This window comes from Solea senegalensis, linkage group LG7 (genome assembly GCF_019176455.1).
Source record: "Solea senegalensis isolate Sse05_10M linkage group LG7, IFAPA_SoseM_1, whole genome shotgun sequence".
Taxonomy (NCBI): domain Eukaryota; kingdom Metazoa; phylum Chordata; class Actinopteri; order Pleuronectiformes; family Soleidae; genus Solea; species Solea senegalensis.
The window spans coordinates 9,160,541-9,181,802 of record NC_058027.1 but is presented as its reverse complement, the minus strand read 5'-3'; the positions used below and the strand labels follow the sequence as shown (position 1 = coordinate 9,181,802).

Below are 21,262 nucleotides of genomic sequence, written 5' to 3'. Positions count from 1 at the left end.
CTTAAACCGTGCCGTGGCAAGGGTAGGCAAGTAGAGCCAGTGGAAATGCGCCATTAGAATGCCCCCTTTTCATCCTCAAATTTTCAAAAGCACCACACCCCACCCCGCATCATCCCCCTGTTTACATTTTCTGTTCTGTTCTGGGCTTTTCATGTCTCTCAGTACAAAGACAAAGAGAGAAAAAAAATCCCTTTCGGATTTTTGCCGCCTTTTCTCATCTCATATCCAGTGTCTTTGCTGACACTGGAAGGATTACAGGTAAACTGAACCCAGATCTTTGGCTGAGAGGACAGAAAGCCTGGGGGGCGCATACCAAACTGAAACATCACTGATATGTGGGGGCTTTCCTGTGGTTTCACTGTCTTTATCTACAATATTGTATGTTTCCTTATTGTTTGACCCAGTTGTCCCATTCCGTGCCTTTAAGCTGACCTAGAAAGTATGCAGTAGTAGTGTATTAGCTGAGTCTGTTTTTGTGTCTCCATCTATAGTGCATAACCCTTGTTCCATGAATAATGGAGGCTGCAGTCACCTCTGTCTCCTGGCTCCTGCTCCTAAAGCCTCTAGCTGTTCCTGTCCCACTGGAATCAACCTGCAAACGGATGGAAAGACCTGCATGCCAGGTATGAAATTGCATCTGTTTGCCTATCAAAATAAGTTCAACCAAAAATTAAAACAGATGGGTCATCACATAGCAGTTTCCAATAGGTCCAATAAAAGGATAAATTAAAAAAATATATACAATTTTAATTAATAAATAATACTATTTGCCATGTAAATATACTGGTCTTTTTAACTTGGCACAAATCCGACAGCATTTTTTTTGCTTCACTTAATAGTTAATTCTCATTCGTATGATAGTAGTGCTATATTAGAGAAAATGTTTTTATTGTAGATGAAAGGAAAAAAGGAACAGCAATGATATTGAGGCTAAATGTCAGCGTTTATTCTGACAAAATTGATGGTTATGTGTGTGTTTGTGCAGGAATGAGCAGCTTCCTCATATTTGCACGGAGGACGGACATCAGGATGGTTTCTCTGGATATCCCATACTTTGCTGATGTGGTTTTGGCTGTGAATAGTTCAATGAAAAACACCATCGCCATTAGTGTTGACCCCAAAGAAGGTTTGTATATTTTCTCCGATTTTGAAAAAGGCCTGTTTCAAAAAGACAAGCAACGGACAAATTGTATCCTCACATCTTATGTTTTGTTTCCCGCAGCAAAAGTGTATTGGTCAGACAGCACACTGAAGAAAATCAGCAGAGCTAACATCAATGGAACAGGACATGAAGACATCATATCTACAGGTGAGTAGGGTTGAGTAACATTCTAATTTAAATCAATACCATTACTGATGCTAATACATGTTTGGTACCCGTATCCAACTTTACTTTTTTGGGGGGGGGTTGTGTTTTACTAGTTAGATTAGTTGGGATCAGATCAGCTGAGGTGTAAAATTCAACCACCATTGACTGTTATCAGGAGAAACCAGTGGACAGAAAAACAGTGAGCATGCTTGATGTGAGGGAAACTTAGTGCAGCTTATATTAACTGCATTGTACTCTCACTGTAGATCCGTGTAAAAGACTTAACAATCCTGAAAACCTTTTTAGCAAGGAAATATCTAAAGTCTGGTGCATTTAGCAACAGCACTTCTGAACGCATGTCATCGCGAGTGGCAAGCCGAATACAAACCTTTTTTTAGCACACGCTCGGGTCAGGTGGTTGTGTGATTCTTGTCAGTACCACCAGGGTTTTCATCACCATCCATTTTGTATATTTTGAACACACTTTGTCGTTTGTTCTGTGCTCCGCTTGTAAAGTCTCAACTGCAGACGGGCTTCCGCCTCCACTGAATCACATGATGTAAAGACGCTTCATATGTGGAGAGCGAAGGCAGCAACAAGGCTGGGTTTGGGATGAGAAACTGAGTGGAAAATAGTTTATTTACGATGCAGCTCATCAAATAAATGCAGGAGAATCGTTGTAATTTAGAAATTAAATCACGTGTAGTCACTTAAATCCAACTTCAAGTACCAAATTTGGCACAAATTAATTTTATATGAATTAGTACTCGGCAGTACCAAGTTTTTTACCCAACACTAGTCACACCATCTCTGTCCTTGTCTTCTTGTCTCTGTCTCTCTGCAGGGTTGGTGACAACTGATGGCCTAGCCGTGGACGCACGGGGCAGGAAGGTCTACTGGACGGACACGGGAACCAATCGCATTGAGGTTGCCAACCTTGATGGCTCCATGAGGAAAGTTTTAATCTGGCAAAACTTGGACAGCCCTCGAGCCATCGCTCTCTACCATGAAATGGGGTGAGGCTGTTAGAGCACAATAACGTTTTTTGAGAGCATCATTTCCAGAGCATTTGGTGTCAATCATAGATGCAAAAAGTTAGAACATTGAAAAATTTGCTTCCTATCACCAAGGTTATAATAGTTTAGGATTTTTAATTAGTTTGAGTTTTTATTTAGTTTGGACTGTTTTTAAAATTAGTTTGTTTTAATTAGTTTAATTAATTAATTTAATTAGGTTTGCTAGTTTTTATTAGTTTTTATTTTTCGTAAATGCTTAGTTTTAGTTAATTAGTGCCCAGCAAAAGATGCCATTTTAAAATTTGTGTTAGAACAGATCATCTCTGAATCAAATACAAGAAATTAGCCTGAAGTGTGTGTATATATGTATATATGTGTGTATATGTATATATACATACATATATACATATGTGTATATATATATATATATACATATGTGTGTATATATATATATATATATATACATATACAAATACATATGTGTGTGTGTATATATATATATACATATATATTTAAATATATATGTGTGTGTGTGTGTATAAGAGTCTTATATATAAGGAGACTTTTGTTTTTTCAATTTTAGTTTTCGCTGACTATAATAACCTTGCTTATCACTAATGATTGTACTTGATATAAGCCTCGGTTAGGTGTCCAAAGTTTATATCTAATATTTCTTGGTGTTGGCCCGAGCATGTCCTCTTCATCTTATCTATCTTATCTGTGTTTCTAAATTTTAGTCTTCCTACACTGTCTGGTGTTTGACATCAGTGTCCTTTCCTTTTCCCTTCCTCTCTTTTCTCTAGTTACATGTACTGGACAGACTGGGGAGAGAATGCTAAGCTGGAGCGTTCAGCAATGGATGGGTCAGACCGAGTGGTCCTCATCAGTAATAATCTTGGATGGCCAAATGGCCTGGCCATCGATGCGGCTGGCTCACAGTTACTGTGGGCCGATGCTCACACTGAGGTCAGTGGTGCATCTTAATCCTTCCTTGATCCTTCAGATCCCCAATTATTCACTTAATTAATTTTAAACTTGTACATATCACATTATAATATACTTATGATCTAAACTATGAATGTGTTAAGATGAAGTGAAGAATCAGAACTTTATTGGGCCATGGTGTAAATACCGTTTATCTCTCTGGTCCTCTTCAGCGTATAGAGGCTGCCGACCTGAACGGGCAGAATCGGCGCACCCTGGTGACTCCAGTTCAACACCCGTATGGCTTAACCCTACTGGGGTCCCATATTTACTGGACCGACTGGCAAAGCCGAAGCATCCAGCGAGCCGACAAGAACACAGGGGCCAACACTATCACAGTGCGAGCCAACCTGCCAGGCCTGATGGACATCCAGGCTGTAGACAGGGAGAGGCCACTTGGTAAGTATGAGGACGAGAAGTTTAAATGTGGGATCTTTAAATAATGTTGTTGTTTGTTAAGTGGCATTCATAATAGTCACATTTCTATTTTATTTACTTGTACCTATTTTCAGTTGAGCCCTCTGTCTCTAACCTCTTCAGGTTTTAATAAATGTGGCAGAAGAAACGGGGGCTGCACCCACTTGTGCCTCCCTCGTCCCAATGGCACGTCCTGTGCATGTCCCACCGGCATCCTGCTCAAGGGAGACGGCAGGTCATGTGATGACTCACCAGAGACTTACCTGCTTTTCTCCAACCGCGTCAGTGTGCGCAGAATCTCCCTGGACACCAACGACCACACTGATGTGCACGTACCAGTGCCTGATCTGCACAATGTCATCTCATTGGACTATGATAGCGTGGATGGAAAACTTTACTACACTGATGTCACCTTAGATGTTATAAGGTGTGAACACAAAATATAATCTACATATAAACTCTCTTTTTCTCTTTAGTTTAAATTACATATAATCATTGATTCCTTGTTACTGCACTGAAAGCTACAAAATAAACAATGTAACCATACGTTGTAAATTGGCCCTTTACGCAGGCGTTCAAACCTTGATGGCAGTGAGATGGAGACTGTGATCAGCCAGGGCTTGAAGACCACAGATGGGCTGGCTGTAGATTGGGTGGCCAGGAACATGTACTGGACCGACACTGGGCGCAACACCATTGAGGTGGCCCGTCTGGATGGAACGAGCCGCAAAGTCCTCATCAACAACAGTTTGGATGAACCCAGAGCCATTGCAGTGTTTCCAAGCAAAGGGTGAGACAAGGAAGTAAAAGCTGTACAGTTTGAGTTTTTACTCACTAGCTGTTACCAGAAATATTTAGAAAAGGAAAAAAGTAAACATTGTTAGATTCCTCTGGTTTCTGTGTGTTATACAGCAAGGAAATCTCACATGTCTTCTCTCTGCAGGTTCCTGTTCTGGACTGACTGGGGTCACATTGCAAAGATTGAGCGTTCTCACTTGGACGGCTCAGATCGAAAGGTCCTAATCAATACGGACCTTGGCTGGCCCAATGGTCTTACGCTAGACTACGATACACGAAGGTCAGGGGAAGAATCAGAGTGAAAAAACTGTGTAATGTTGTCATAAAAAAACAGCAATCGTGTACCATATATTTGGAAACTAACAGTAAAGGCATTATAATTTCACTTACATTTTCCCACCTCTATTAACATTATTGTTAACATTAACCTGTTATAGCATGCCAATAAGCATACACAAAACTAGCAATTCTGGCCATTTAAAAAGCTTGACAAATGACTGGTATACATGTAACGGTAAGAGCGCAGAGTTTAATAAACAGAGTCATCTTCTGCTCATGCCTCGCTTTCCCAAGTGTGTCAGGAAACTGGTGGCCTTGGCATACCAGAAAAGATATCTTCTTTGTTTGCAGAGTGAACTTCTGCTTCAAACGCACACTGGGTTATTCAGGCTGCTGTGGCCTACATAAAACAAGACCTTTGCCTAAAACTCATATTGAAGTCTTATTCTAAGGATATAAAAGCTCACCTGTTTTTATTTTAAATTATACATTTATGCAAAGATACTTATTGGTAGTATATTCAATTTCTGCCTGTAAAGCCACCTAAATGTTTTTCACTGGGTGTTAAAAGCTGAACAGAGTGTTCCTGATGTTTTCTTTAGGATCTTCTGGGTGGATGCCCACTTGGACAGAATTGAGAGCTCAGACCTAAATGGGAAACTGCGTCAGATCCTTGTCAGCCCGGTGTCCCATCCGTTCGCTCTCACACAGGTACCCCTCCCCCCAAAAACTCCCCACCTCACCCTTTTTCAGCTGTCAATCACTGGGCTGATTCTCTTTCTTCCACTCACCTTGCCCTTTCACTCATCAGCTCACCGTGTGACTCCTTCTTCGTCTTCCAATTCATACTGAATTCATTCAGCTTAACCATTTCTTCTGCTTCCCTTCCACTCTGACCCTCATTTTTCTTCCTCCTCTCTTTCCCTTCCCTCTCTTTGTCCCACCCCCCCTGCTCCTTGTCTGTGTATTTCCTCTCCTCTTCTCTTCTTCCTCGTTTCCCCAGTTGAAGCCGGTGTCCTCCCCTCTAACCCCTTTCTCCCGACTCTCGCAGCAAGATCGCTGGATCTACTGGACGGACTGGCAGACTAAGTCCATCCAGCGGGTGGACAAACACACTGGCCGTAACAAGGAAACTGTACTACCCAATGTGGAGGGCCTCATGGACATTATAGTGGTATCGCCTCACAGGCAGACAGGTATGATGGTTATCTCCGGACAACTTCAAAAGGGGAGGCACTGAAATCCTTTCTATGATTTCTGGCTTTTCCAAATAAAACAATACAAAAGAATTGTAAAAATTCAGAGTGAAATGACACCAATGCCAGTGTCAGTTTCTGTAGTATAAAACATTTTAAAGCTTATGGTAATGCTATAATAACAACCCCCACAAACCACATAAGTATTTCTATCCTCAAACTCATCAAAATCTAAAATATTAGTTGAAGGACAGGTATTTTGATAGTGGTTTGGTATCTGGGTATCAGTTTGGACTGGGACCTCAAATGGTGTCAAACTGTACTGTCATTTTTAAAAAGGTTGGGACCTGAGTCACCCTCTTGTCACTGGATGTCAGTTGATCTCAAATCTCATAGTTCTCACTGGATGAAAGGAACCAAACTAAATGTGGAGACATGCCCCAGATTCAACTACACAACTCTCACTGATTGGTCTCTTCCTCCCCATCATCTTATTTAGGTACCAACCTCTGTGGTGTCAATAATGGCGGCTGCACCCACCTCTGCTTTGCAAAGACCAACTCTTTTGTGTGTTCCTGCCCTGACGAACCAGATGGAAGACCATGCTCCACCAGTGAGTAACGACTATGCGTGTGCTGAGATTTTTTTTAATTGAACTCGCCGACATGTCCTCTCAGTTTCTGATCTGCTCATGTTTATTAGTTTCAGGTTACATCCCGACTCCTCCCGCCAGAGCAACCAGCAGCACTCCTGTTGTGAATAAGATCCCCAAAGCTCCAACAGACACTCCGCACAGAAGACCCCCACTGGTCAAGTATGTCTGTTTGTCTACTTGAAAATTGGAAAACCACAAGTGTCTTTTGTTGAAGTGGTACTCTTAGTTACATTACTTGTTCCAAAATATTATAAAGGTAAATGTAATTATTAGTGTATCTATGAGGTCTTTCATTTTATTCATAGTAAACTTCTTGCTTCTTCTTCAAGGTAAGATGTCGTCATTGCTGAAAAGTATCATGCATTTATCTTATTTTAAAAACGTGTACACACTCCTCTTCCTTAAAGCTGCACAGAGAGTTGTCCTCTGGGAAAAACTAGGTCTTTTTCAGCTAATATTAAGTAAAGTCCCTTGACTTGAGCTATACTGTCATTCTTTAAACTGGGTTGCTGTTTGTTTTTGCAGCTGCACGGACAAGAACCTCAGTGAAGAAGGCTGCTTGAGCACTGTGGTGACAGCACCTCATGGTCAGTATATAAGAAAAGTATTTCTCTCTCATCCGTTCTCATGCTGCCTGTAGAACAGTCTGACAATTTTATCTAACATTAATCCTCTTACCCTTGGTAAAAGATAAGAATAAGTGGTTAATTTCATCAATTTGTTTCTAGCTACTTGCTTAATGAACAGAAACAGCTAAAAGCAGCAGTTGCCAATTAATCTCAAAAAGTATTGGATGGTCTGTTTATCAGTGTAATATGCAATCCAGGGTTTTGAAAATACATTATTCAGTTTAATTTGAATGAAGGCTCACATTAATGTTGTCTCCTGTTTGGAGATGCTCTAAATGTGAAATGTAGCAGTTAACTAAAAAAACAAACAATAAAACCACCTGTTGCACATGTTATGAACCATTGTCCTTTAGATACATGTCACACTGACTTGTGGGTTATTATCTCAAGAAATAATTCATTTAATACTGGTTACAGAAGGAAAAGGAAATTGCAATTGTATATACTATGAAATCAGTGAAATCTTGTGGAATTGAAATCAATAACAACTTGAATCGGCACCATTGTATCTTGATACAATCAAATCGTGACAAAAGCATATCATCCCATATCGTACATGAAATCAGATGAAAGTGTTTCCACTGGATTGGCTCCAGTCTTTAATATCTGTTTCATACGTTGTAGGAGAAGGCCTTCACATCAGCTATGTGATCGGAGGAGTGCTGACCATCTTGGCTATTCTGATCCTCATTGCTGCTTTGATCATTTACCGGTCAGCCTGGTGTTTGACTCTTGAACACAATTTTCATTACAAAGCAAATTATTTTTATGTATAATCATATGTAACACATGTGCTATTTTCTTCCTAACAGACACAAAAAGTCAAAGTTTGCTGATCCAGGAGTGAGTAACCTGACCTACAGTAACCCATCGTACCGGACGTCCACCCAGGAGGTTAAGATTGAGGCGTCGCAGAAGCCTCCAATATACAATCAGCTGCGTTACAAGAAGGAGGTAATGAAGCTCCTGGACACTGGAGTGAATATGTTTTTTTTCTTTTAATATATGAATGGATTTAATCCATGAAATTTTCACAGAATGATCTCCAACTGTGCAGGTGTAGGCTGTTGGCCTCATGCTGGTTTTGTTGCCATATGACATGAGCAAGTCACAGAAACCAGTGCTTATCTATTCCTCCCCGTCTATCTCCCTCATTGCAGCTCTCTCATCCCTACAACTCCCTCTCTCCCTTTATCTTTTGACCCACATGTCCCATGGAGAGGTAGTTACACAGCATGCAGGAGTTGTGTCCTTTTTCTTATGATTTGCTCATTGCGGTGTCTTTGTTTTCCCCTCTTTGTTTGTCACTGCATGAAATCTGTCATCCAAAATTCATCATTTTTCTTTTTAGTATAGTTTCTGGGATCCATGTTCAACAGCATGCCAGGGTTTATGCCTGGTCTGCTATAGAGCTGTGGTATAACTGATACAACGTCATAAAATCAAGAATAGATTTCATGCAAATCCTGTTAGTTTTACTGCAACATGTTTTTCATAAAGCCTCAAATGAAATCTGTTCATAATTCATCTGTTTATTGCACTCAGTTGCACCAACTGACCAAACTTCTATGAGTTTGATTAAAAAATAAATAAAAAGAAGAATGCAAACAACAGTTTAATGTAAGAAGACTGACAGTGAGTGATGTGGTGATCTGTTTTTTTCACACTGGAGATGAAATTGCAAGGATCATATTATTCCTGCTATAACAGACTGAATCATTTCCATGAGTAGTTCTTTTTTTGCTGCAGAAGAATAACATACAATAACATCTCTCTCTTTTTCTCTGCCATAAAATAATCCATGGGATTTTGACTCCAAATTACACAGGATGACAGTCTGCTGTTTGTGTTTGTAGTTATTATATACTTGTAGCACCACAATCTGAAAATAAAAAACTAACTCGAAAATAAGTGGCGTATTACTAAAAGGAACCGACTTGCTTTGCATGGATTGTGCTGAATGTTTGTTCTGCAGTGCTTTTGCAACTTTATCTTTAACAGGCTGAACCTTTAAGGCTTTGTTGATGGTTTTCCAACCTATACTGTAAACGTTCACCAAGGAGTGAGGGTTTAGGAAGGAATGAAGGAAACTAGAAAGAGCATCTAAAAAGAAACACATTTTTTTCAACCAGAAAACTTTAAACTGCGACTCAAACTGCTAATCTAAACTAATTTTGCTCTTTGTCAAGGGGGGAGTGGATGGAGGCTTCACCAAGGAAAAAATCCGCATTGTGGAGGGCGTGCGTCTCCTGTCGAATGAAGAGCTTTACTGGGATGACCTAAAACAGATCAAGCCATCCCGAGGCGGCCTGCATACCTGCATGCGTACAGACACCGTTTCCCTGCAAGCGAGCAGTGCTTCACTTGACGATGGTGAGACGGAGCAGCTCCTCCAGGAAGAAGCGTCTGAATGCTCCTCTATAACCACCCTGACTCCTTCTGCTATTACCCCGCAACGTCATGCCCAGCACAGCCTGCCCGACACCGGCTGGACCTCCATGCGCAAACCCTCCACTGAGAGTGAAGTGTGAGGGAAGCCCCCTCCCCCCGCCCTCTGTGGTTTATCTTAACCTCTGTCATCCACATACACACACACACACACACACCTACACATGTATTTATGGCAGGTACAAAAACACAAAGACAAATAGGTACATGAACCTGGCCAGAGACAACTAAGCTCCATAAACACAACTCCTGTCTCTGAAAATGGGGCTCCGTCCTAGTTGTATACACACACACACACACACACACACACACACAGACATTACATCATCAGTACCCTCAGTGCTACTGCCTTCAGGCAAAAAGATAAACTAATTAGCATGCTGGAATAAAAAAGCAAATAACTCTGGGGAGAAGTGAGCAGAGACACAAAGCGTTATCTGGAGCCTTTTACAAAGGATGCAGTCTCTCAATGCAACCAACGCTTCTCTGTGTACAGCTTCACTTTTACTTGTTTGTGAACTTTTTTCTCTCTTTCAGACAAAGCTAAAATGACACACTCTCTGGACGGTGTAACCGTGACACCGTCTCTAATACCACTCATTTATGAACTCTATTTATAAACGTTTTTGTACTTGTAGAGTGGGTTTGCAGAGAATGGTGGGAGTGTTGTGTTTGAACGTCGTGCTGCAGGACCTGGTTATTCAAGAGTTGTATTTATGACAGTGCCAAAGGGTGGGACTTCAAAAGGTCTCCATGCTTCTTTCTGCATTTACACTTCTGTAGAAATGTATGTTAATTACAAATTTCCTTTTCCCTCGCGTTTCAAGACCTCAGTGATGACATCTGCTTCTAATTTCTTATTTAACAGCCTTCAATGGGACAAGCAAGGACTTCTGGACTTGCTGTAGCTGGAATCTTGCTGCACAAGTCCTTTATCCCTGACAAAGGTTTTCTTCTTATCGTTTTCTTTTTTTTTGCAAGTTGTGATTCAACCATTGTTGGTCCTCAGAGGAAGCCATGAAGAAGTAACAGCCTAAGTGCCAAACATTTCATTCTTTTCCTTCTTCAGCTGTGTGTTCATTTTTTCTGAGGTTTTAAAATGTACTTTCTGCTTGGGGTTCAGCCCCTGAAATCACAGGAAAAAAAAACAATTCTTCTCACTTACCACTAAGTTTGTTCAGCCATGCAGATAGTTGTGGTTTCATTTACCCAACAGTTCAGTATATGTATTTTCTCTGCCCCAAAACATTTCAAGCATGCTAAATAATGTGCTGTTTCATGAGGTCCACATTAATTACCCATGAGCACTTATTTTTACAATTTGAAGCTCTTTCATTTTATTTTAATACCTTCAAAACCCAGCTTTATGAACATTTTACAGGACAGTACATTATTGGTCCTCAGTGTCCTTGTACAATTTGAAACTTACCACTATGACCCACAATGATCTAAAGTATGTGAGTGATGTATTTTTTATTTATTTGATTAAGAAATATAAAGTTAAAAGAAATGTAATGACCTGCGCAAGATATTTCTCGATGGCTTCAACACAAATCAAATGTTTTCCCAATTTTGGAACATAGTCCCAAATGCTAAAGTTTCCCTTGAATTAGTCTGTCGTATTGGGGATAGTGGTAAGTTTCACTTGGCACGTACAACCAAAAGTATCTGTGTGACCAAACACTTTCAGAGGTAAATGAGAACACTTGCTCTTATTAAAATGTTGAGTTTTCATCCATCAACTCTGAATCTGTAGTTGCAAAGTGCATGTGCAATATCTGCCACAGTACAGTTTAACAAATGGGTAACTTGGAACACTGTGCATGTCTGACCCCATCAGACAGTAAAGGTTTTAGTTTAGAAATACTGTATATCACTGACAGCTTTTATGAAATACATGTAATACTGGTCGCGCTATTATGCATCAAAAATTTACAGTTCTACAATTCTGTCTGTTGTTAAAATATGGTACAAGGAAATACTATATTGTTATATTGACAAATATATTGGTTAGACATTAGCGAACCATGTATTTTGAAGTATCTGCTACAAGCTCAGCAACTTGCTGATTTGCTGCTAGACGAAGCACTGAGGCCAATGAACTAGGGTCTTGGCAGCTACATAACCACAGTCTATGACGGTTGGTTTTCAGTCGGCCTACAGAGCGTCACAGAAAACCTGGTAACCAATCATCCCGGCTCACAATCCCTCCAACTCTGCTGCAGGAAACACTAAAGCTGTACAGATTTTATCATGCCAATATAAGCAAACATTTCTGTTGAAGATGTTGCATTAAGTTGTATAGTCTTTTGTACAAAGGGATTTTAATGACTGTTTTTAGACTTGTATTAATTTTACTCACTGGAGAAGAACATTTTATGGTTTTGTTTTTGCTGGATTATTTTAACCACTGTGTTTCCAAGCCTTGTAAATGATAGGGAAGGTTTCTAGTTATTTAATAGTGCTCTTTTCTCTTATGAAATACTGGTCTCATATAGCTGTTGTAAAGTTAACAAAAAAGGTATTTATGATTTCTGTTTGGTTGTCACTTGATGTGTAAATATGAAAAGACTGTATATGTATTTCCATGGCAGTACTAACAAGCTGTGTTGTGTGATATAGTGAATTATCCCTTTGCTATCTTTTAATATAAAAGTTCATTTGCATTTGAATGCAACTTTTGCCTCATCCATGCACTTCTTGGTCTCTGTTAGAAATTCATTACTTGTGCATCAGACACAATGGCATATGTCAGTGTAAGAAATGTAGTTTTGTCCATCCCGGCTGCTGTAGAAAGGTGGCAGCACAAGAGGATGACCAATGGTAAAGGAAGAATCTTGCCTATAGTACATACTTACGACTTCTCTTTATCTCTGTTAAAGCATTTAAACACTTACGTATGGTAACATTCAATTTCTGTCACACATTCTCTCAGATGAAGGATTGTGTCTCAATCACTGCAGCTGCTCTTCATGTGACGTGACTGTGCATGTGACCAGTACACAACTTGTCATTGGTGGAGCAAACTTTTAACTGTCATTGTTAGAGAGGAAAAACAAAGGAATGTTGAGCTATAATCCATATTCAATACAAGCCTATATTGACATATATTGTATATTGCCTATATTATAAGCCTAGGTTGCCTATATATAACCATGGTTTCATTCAAGTATACATTTTGTAGATGCATCAAAAAACCCATCCCAAAAAATAGAGTTTTTTCCCAGAATTTCAAATGAAAACATGTAAGTGATACAGTGTCAGTATCACAGTATACACAGGAGAACTAATTGCAGTTGTATTAGCAGTACAATGGTCTGAGGAAATATGACCACTAAAAACAATAATCTGCTCAGATTCAAGTTCATTACTCACAAGCCCACAGTCCAGTCACTTATAAAGCAGACAAGGCATTCTCATAGAACAGCAAACACCATAATTCAGATGATGGGACTAGATACCAGCACACATTGGGGTTACAGGAAATTAAATAGTAGACAAGGTGGCAAAGGCAGCAACAGGACACACTGACATAGATTTAGCAATAAAATTAAGCAAAACTGAAATGAAAAGCATCATTAAACAAAAACTACAAAAAAAGGAGAGTTGGCAAAAACAATGGGAGGAAGAGAGAAAAGGAAGATGTTTTTTTCAAAATACAAAGGAAAGTGGAAGAGGTTAGGTACACTAAAAGAAGCAGGAAAGAGGAAATGTTATATCAAGTACTACATTTGGCCAAACGTGACTAAACAAAACACTATTCACAATCAATAAACACAATACTGGCGGATGTGATCACTGTGGGAAAGAGGAAACAGTTCAGCATGTCATGGAAGAGACATCCGACACAATCAAGCCGAACAGTGCCGAACTGTAGATCAGTTAAAACTATTTATAACTATTTATCAATCCTAAACAACAACCAGGAGTCTGGTGTAAAGTCTCAAGCACTCGTGTGTGTGTGTGTGTGTGTATGTGCGCGCGCGCGTGTGTGTGTGTCGCGTATATAACAAGTCCCCGCATTTTCACTCAGCCGTGCAGTGATGACTCCGCCCACTTTGAGTAGGTACTTTTTTGTAGTCGAGATGCAACCTAAACCGTGTTGTGCCGTGCCGTGCAGAGCAGAGCTGGTGGAACTACGCCATTAGATACACATTTGTATCCACACTCCATACCAAATGGTGGCGGTAATGCACCAAATAGTTGTTTGTTAAAAGCCATAAAACCTCAAAAAAAGAAGACCCGTTCAGATGCGAGGCGGGAAACGGCATACGCCACAGGGCGCGAACACTACAGACGGAGGTGGTAATTATTACTTGTTTATTGTAGACGTGCACGGTGTATTTTTGTTAACCGTCTTGTTTTAGAGTGAACAGCTTAACGGCAAATAAACGTATTTAAGTTGCTAGCATGGCTAACCCGCTACGAGTAAGCGTTTCCTTCCTTGTTTAGCTTTGTTGTTTTTGGGCCTAGCGCTGAGCCTCGTTGCGTTAGCATCGCTGTGGCTAACTGGCTACGCTGTGTGCACATGTGCAGCTAACTTATGCTGTTAACTTCTCCTGTTGCAGATAGTGCAGAGACACGTATTATCAACAATGAAAACACATGAAGCTCACTGCAGAGGCACAAGGTAATCATGAACAACAACGAGGGGTTTGGTTTTCGTTTTTTGTTTAAAAAGTACTGTTTTATGATCGTTCATATATTCCAGGGTTGTGATCGACGTGAAATAGATCTGCAAACGTGTCGATGAGCATTTTTGATTCAATGCTAAACCTTTATATAATAGCCACGTTCATTCGGAAAACGCACTTAGTATTATTTTCAATACTCACTGTTGTATGTATGGTTTACTATATCCATTCCATTTTGTTTTTTTGTCTCAATACAGCTGTAAATTATGCTGCATTTCACTAATTTGCTGAACTATAGGCTTTTTAGTAGTGCTATATTTGTGTGTGTATGTATATGTATATATATATATATATGTATATGTGTACTCTTTGCCTGGTACTGTTACACTATTGGTGTTGCACAAAGAATATGAGAGATTAATTTATATGAAAATGAGAGATTAATTTATTTTTCCTCTTTGGGTTAAGAAATGTATGACTGTGCTCAAATTAAGCAGGCCTGTCATTTCTCTGGTAGTTCTGGTAAGAGTGGTGGGTGTGAGAGTGATGAGTTGCACTAATCATTTGGGGCTTTGTTGCAGTGGCATCAAACCCTAATCTGACCCAAACTGAGGACACACTGTGTGCACAGGGGCCATCTGACTCCACCTTTTCACTTTTGAAATGTATGGGCGATGGCGACGTAAAAGGCTGCCCAGCCAAATCTCATGCAGCCTCATACTACTGCTGTGTTTACATGTGTTCCCCGATGTGGTGGTTTATTATAACGACAAAACATGTTTTGTATTAATATCACCCATTTTGTCTCATTTGGATAAGTCCAGTAGCTGCAAGAGGAAGGATGTTGTGCTGTGGAGTTTTTAAATCTCCTGTCCTCCCTCCCAGGACACTCGTCATTGACCAGGAGGCTAACCTTCTATTCTCAAGGTCTGTTTATTTCACTTTTACCAGTTTTTTTTTCATAATTCACCCATAGAATGTTAACTTGTCCTAGAAGCCATCTTGTTCCTGTTAAACGCAGCATCTGCTACATGTAGTTACAAATGTGTATGTGCCCAAAGTGATCAGTTGTTTTCTTTAGTAGAAGAGTTACTGGAAGGTTTTAAAGTTGGCACTCTAAATTCTAAATGATGATGGTGTGTGTGTGTGTGTGTGTGTGTGTGTGTGTGTGTGTGTGTGTGTGTGTGTGTGTGTGTGTGTGTGTGTGTGTGTGTGTGTGTGTGTGTGTGTGTGTGTGTGTGTGTGTGTGTGTGTGTGTGTGTGTGTGTGTGTGTGTGTGTGTGTGTGTGTCAGGATCAAACATTGTTGCACAAAAATGAAACGTCTTGACCTTCCAAAACACAATCCTGCTGTGTATATTGGTGTTTTGGAGATCCACTCTGAGGGGTGACAATGATGAGTTGCACTATTAGTCAGGTTGCTGATTGCAGTGGCACAGCGGACCTGTCCTGACAACCTGTGTTGACACCCACTGTGCACAGGGGCCATCTGAGTCACCCACCCCACATGACAGAAAAGAATGGGCCACTGTTAAATGGTTTTTCATCATTTACTGACCTACCATTCTGTTCTTTCTTTTCCCAGTCTGAAGATGAGATTTACAGAAGAGTTAGCTGGGGTTGTTTAAGCCTCTGTCAACATGATGAACAAAATGGATTCTGCCTGCAACCATTTTCCCTTTCATAATGGATGTCCACCAACTCCAACCTAAGAGCTGGTGAGGAAAACAGCCTTTTCACGGAACTTACACTTTTGTCTTGTCTCTTGTACTGTTTGTACTTGGTCTCATATGTAAAAAGTAAATTGGCCAAACCTATGAGCCCTCTACCTACTGAACACCCTAAGGTTTCCACTGTTCTGATGTTTATTCCAAGCCTAAACAGTATGTCTTTCTTCTCAAGGTGTATTTTAGCTCTCTTCTTTAAACTAATCCTGAGAAAATGTGTTGTAGTTTTCTAAGACAGGGTTACATTCATTCCAAAGAAGTTGTGGAGTCTCTGTGTTAGACCTACAGTCACTCAAGTCCTAAAATGGAAATGAATTTAGCTGATAAGTGCTGTTTTTATTCATTTATTGTCTGCATTGATGGCAGAGATCCTCAGTTGTGTCTGATTGGTATTAAAACATAAAAGTGTTTTCACAGAGGCACAGGCCCTATGTGTTCAGTACTTTTATTTCTGGTGGTTAATGTGTGGTTCTCTTAACTGTTTTACTGCTTCCATCAGCAGCCAGTTGCTGTGGTCACCAATGACCTAGTTAAGACAGCTTTGATCAGTGGCCCACTTGATGGTAAGACTCTTGGGGTTGTTTTGGAAAACAACCTGCCCACAATAGCAATTTAATGCTATGTTTATGTGTCCTGATTATTCTCAACTTAATCATTGATTCTGATTTTCTTTTTTCTTTGTCCTATTTTCAGTCTCTTGTTCCACTTTGAAACTACAGACAGCCACATGACCAGAGCCACAGCTGAAGCTCAGCCTGGACCATCACCTTCTGCATGTGTCTCCTGTCATTGTTCCTTGAGCTGCTGCAGTACGAGCAGTAGTAACCCTTTCTGATGCAGAAAAAACCTTATTCCTCAATGTATTTGCACTAAAGGACTTTCTACAAATCTTAGTAAGAAAAGTATTCTAATCATAAGAAGCCGTTGGCAAGGGGTAGATATTAATTTTGAAAACTCAAATTGTTTTGTTCATTTTATTGTGATTGGTCTGGAGTGAAAGTGCACTTTTTTCTTTTTCAGGGATTAAGTTGTATTTAATTTACATAAACCAAGAGTCTAAGCCTGTGTATAGAAACAATTCCTACTGATTTGGGCTATATAAATAAAAATAATAACAATACATTTTATTTGCTCCATCTGCTTGTCATCTCGGATTTAAAAAAAAAAACAAACTGAAAAGCTTCACACCACGCAGGTTTAGTGCATGGTTCACTTTTTAGTTTGTCAAACATTTTTAAGCAGGTTAAAAATTAGAGATGGGGAATTGTTCCGATACTGATCAAAATCACTGGATCAGATACTATCCGAAAAAAAATCGACACATTGCATGCTTCACTTTGTAGAGACAGTAAACATGTTTGGGCTGTTTATTTCTGTGTAGGAGAACAATATTATATATTGTTACAGTGCAGAGATCACTGCACAAAATGTTAACTGCTTCACTCTCATAAATGGTCTTAAATGACTGTAGCTGCATGTCATGAGCATGGGTAACATTTTCACCCTGGATAACCTCACAGAACTCTACAGAATTGACAAATTAATATTTATGTCAATGTCGGCCTTTTACTGTTGCCACCCCATAAAACATGGTCTATGTATACGATATTTATGTCCATAAACTAAGTCACATTGTAGAGTCCGTTGTGAAAGCGCTTGTTGGAAAGGTCTGACCCTTCTGTGTGATAGATGTCATTGTCACGTTCAAATGCTCATTTATTGAGAGCAGCATATAACTGATGACCGGATAATGTGTGTTTGTGTGGATTATAGTCTATAGTTGGTTTAACAGCAGCATGGCTTAGAAATGGTAACCTCATTTTGAAGTTTGTTCCATAGACTAATTCTTGTTTGTACTTAAAATAACAAGCCACTGACCACCTTGATACAAAGTGAACACATTCAAAATGATAGATTCTACATTTACTGTTGCTGCATTCAGTGCAGAACAGCTATGCTGTACTTCATGTTATTGGCCACTAGGTGGCAGTTAAACATCGGCTGTATGAGGCGACACATTTCACTGGATTTATTCTGGTACAAAGGCACATGAGTGAAAGCTACACACCAACCTCTGCAGGGACTTGACTTGGAAGCCTCAAGTTTTTGATTCTGACATTTCCTCAACCATTTGAAATATACATATTTTTATTAGAATATTTAGTATATACATATGTATGGATATAATTTCCTATGACTGAAGTAAATTTGTATATGTACATTTGTTCCTTGAGTCACTTTATTAACATACAAGTTGCTTAATTGTAAAGAAAGGTTTGATTTGCACACAGTTTGGCGCAATGGACACATGTTCTTTCATAACTAGCTGAATGTTTGGTATGTGCAGTTCTGTCACAACACAAATTAGACTTCAACTAAAATGTATAAACATTACACACAAAATATTTGGACACAAATCACAAATTCACTCTCAAAATGATTTGACGTTACAAGATGAATTGTGTTCATATCAACCAGTGAAACAATTTACTTATTTTCCTTCAATGATCCTCAATACTGTTAACAGGCCTATCATTACAGATACAAAGATATAGTTTTATACATATGCTGGAAAAGACACATCAGGATTTCCCTTGACATCAAGGATGTGGTGGCGTTTGCTGTGAGTGAGTGAGTGTACACATTCTCTCTCCAGTTTAATGGCTTTAGAATTAAATGCCTGCAGTGTAGTGATGTATATTATTCACAATTTCTTTGATGTTTTCAACCAGTGGCAATGCTGAATAATTGTACTCCGTGTTTAACTTTCCCACATTCTGAAAAGATTGTTTGTAGTCAAGTGAAGGACACTCAGTGACTTCATTTGATGTTGAACAAGTGACAAATCAATTATTCAGCTCGTTAATCGTGAACTGACAACAGATTTCAGAGCGGCGCCTCAAAGGTTACACAGTCTTGTTTATGGAGGACCAGTGTCATTAACTTTAGAAGATCTTGAATGTTGTGCTCAGCACCATTCATTATCAATCCACTTCTTTGATTTTCTCACCCTAACCAGTAACAATCAAGCTATGAGACGTCGTCTTGAAGAGCTGAACAGTTTCCAGTTTTTGAAACATGACTAGAACGTTAACTGATGCAACCACTTCAGCAGCTATAGAGCAGTCGGCTTCACTGTGTGTGTGTGTGTGTGTGTGTGTGGATGCGTATTCCATGCTGAAATGCTTTGTTCAATGATGTTTTCCATCACTTGTACTGAGTGAAATTCTGACACTGATGTGGTGTTTGGTATGTTCACTGAGGTGTGATCCTTCATTCCTGTTGTTCTTCTGGCTGATGGTGGACACCAGAAGTCCCTACTTCTCCCTGCTCTCTACTTGAAGTACCTTTCTATTGCTGAACAAAGTTCATTCATTCATCTGTCTTCTACCGCTTTATCCTCCACATGAGGGTCGTGGGGGCGCTCATGCCAGGGCGAAAGGTCACCAGTCCATCACAGGGCCAGACAAACAACCATTCACTCTCACTCTCACACCTACGGCCACAAAGAGTGTCCAATTTACCTAATCCCCAAATCTGCATGTTTTTGGATTGAGGGGGGGAAACCAGAACTACACCAGCCTGCTGAACAAATTGTTATTATATCTGGAAGAATTAAAATGTTTTTGTTTAGGGAAACAAAATTCACAGACTTCGAGAATAAAGTCTTAATTTACAAGATTAAAGTCTTAATTTACGAATAAAGTTGTAAAGTTGTAAATTTACGACATTAAAGTCGTGAGAATAAAGTCTTCATTTACGAGATGAAAGTCATGAGAATAAAGTCTTCATTTACGATATTAAGGTTGTAGATTTACTAGAACAAAGTCCTAAATTTATGAGATTAAAGTTGTAAATTTATGACAATAAAGTCGTAATATTCTAACCTGTTTTTTAGAGTGCAAGAAACTTGGCAGACTTGGAGGAAATCGCTGCTTTTGTGGAGGGGGATATTGGCCATGTTTAACTATGATGGACCATGGTGTTTTAAACCATGATGTACATGTGATTTTCGTTTGGCCCATGAAGCTTTAAAACAAGTCAGCACATAGCATGCACGTGGCAGCTGAGTGCATGCTATGCATGCTGAGCAATCAGAATCAGTTTGATTGCGAAGTAGCTACTAACATACATGGGACTTACCTTCGTATTTTTGGTGCATGAAAACACATCAACATGTAAGAATCTCAGAATGAGCAAAGTTTTGCAACTTTGTCAAATAACTACATTTTGACCTTGTGGGGACATTTAGTCAGCATGGGCCCAACATCTTTAGGGCTTTTCAGGGTTAAGACCTGGTTTTAGTTGGGCTAAGTGTTAAGCATGTTAGGGAGTTATGGAATGCATTATGTTAATGATGTGTCCTCACTAAGATATAAAAACAAGTTTGTGTGTGTCACCTGAAAGCAGCTCCTCCCACTTCACACGATTTCAGAATAAGTTTGAATTCAGTTCTTCATCTTTGTGTGGATTTAGATAATGTTGTCATTGTCAGTAAAATCATCGCTCTCCATGTTTACTACGTTCACTCAGTATCTGATGTGATGCCTCAAATACCCAGGTGGTTTCTTGAAGAATGCATGTGCACCAGCATTTATATATAAATGTACGAAAAGTATAGACACAAATGCATTGTAATGCAAATGTGGTTCACGGTTTCTTGCTGTTGCACTCGTGATATAAACATTCCCGTGTGCACATTATATTTGCTGAGGAGCGGTGCCAGTTACAGAAAGGTCGATACAGGTACATAAATAAAACAATGCATTTAATTCACAACCTGTTTTGTATTTAGCTTCAGGAGAGATTGATATATAGAATCATCCCAGATAAAAACTTTGTTGTTATCTGCATTTCTCCTCTCCACTTTTAAAGCATGTTTTTTGGGTGTTATGACACATTTAATGACTGACCAGAGATGTTGTTGATGTTGTCTCCATTATCTATAATGGAGATACCTGGAAATGGTTTATAATAATTAGCTAATGCCTTTGGTTGGAGTAATTTCTTGCCTGTTAAAATCAGTGTGCAGCACATTTGTGTTAATTCCATGTAGGTGTTCAGAAAACCACACAAATGTATAGTGAGTATTTTGTTGATTTCACCTCAGGAAAATGCAACAGAAATAGGCTGGTGCTCAATAGGTTTTATTTTGCTGTGATCCTGTGATC

General features: G+C 39.5%; 1 protein-coding gene, 1 long non-coding RNA gene and 2 other non-coding genes across 11 annotated transcripts in view; all 4 read left to right on the top strand.

Moving 5' to 3' along the window:
* The window catches only part of lrp4 (low density lipoprotein receptor-related protein 4), a 93,281-nt gene extending 80,873 nt beyond the window's left edge, over positions 1-12,408 (top strand). Inside the window, exons 22-39 of one of the 3 annotated variants that reach the window (XM_044030486.1) lie at positions 492-623; positions 986-1,126; positions 1,223-1,309; positions 2,154-2,325; positions 3,129-3,291; positions 3,483-3,708; positions 3,850-4,153; positions 4,298-4,516; positions 4,670-4,804; positions 5,406-5,514; positions 5,807-5,999; positions 6,499-6,612; positions 6,702-6,813; positions 7,180-7,241; positions 7,908-7,995; positions 8,096-8,237; positions 8,444-8,505; positions 9,473-9,528. In XM_044030486.1, coding sequence (XP_043886421.1) covers positions 492-623; positions 986-1,126; positions 1,223-1,309; positions 2,154-2,325; positions 3,129-3,291; positions 3,483-3,708; positions 3,850-4,153; positions 4,298-4,516; positions 4,670-4,804; positions 5,406-5,514; positions 5,807-5,999; positions 6,499-6,612; positions 6,702-6,813; positions 7,180-7,241; positions 7,908-7,995; positions 8,096-8,237; positions 8,444-8,485 — 2,441 coding nt within the window. In that variant the 3' untranslated portion in view covers positions 8,486-8,505; positions 9,473-9,528. Of the gene's footprint in view, positions 1-491; positions 624-985; positions 1,127-1,222; positions 1,310-2,153; positions 2,326-3,128; positions 3,292-3,482; positions 3,709-3,849; positions 4,154-4,297; positions 4,517-4,669; positions 4,805-5,405; positions 5,515-5,806; positions 6,000-6,498; positions 6,613-6,701; positions 6,814-7,179; positions 7,242-7,907; positions 7,996-8,095; positions 8,238-8,443; positions 8,506-9,472 lie in introns of all 3 variants that reach the window. The other 2 variants (XM_044030485.1, XM_044030484.1) reach the window with 2 other exon arrangements.
* Positions 12,409-13,770: 1,362 nt separating this feature from the next.
* Positions 13,771-17,213, top strand: LOC122772813. Of its 6 annotated transcripts, none has more exons than XR_006360824.1 (6): positions 13,771-13,793; positions 14,300-14,361; positions 15,190-15,292; positions 15,659-16,082; positions 16,591-16,654; positions 16,785-17,213. It is a non-coding gene; the product is annotated as an uncharacterized LOC122772813 (long non-coding RNA). The 6 variants fall into 6 exon arrangements; XR_006360825.1 differs by lacking the exon at positions 13,771-13,793 and adding an exon at positions 13,824-14,033 and having other exon boundaries at positions 15,251-15,292; XR_006360820.1 differs by lacking the exon at positions 13,771-13,793 and adding an exon at positions 13,824-14,033.
* LOC122772909 lies at positions 14,902-15,013 on the top strand. The gene has a single exon (XR_006360835.1). It is a non-coding gene; the product is annotated as a small nucleolar RNA SNORD67 (small nucleolar RNA).
* Positions 15,751-15,863, top strand: LOC122772910. The gene has a single exon (XR_006360836.1). It is a non-coding gene; the product is annotated as a small nucleolar RNA SNORD67 (small nucleolar RNA).
* Positions 17,214-21,262: the final 4,049 nt, after the last annotated feature.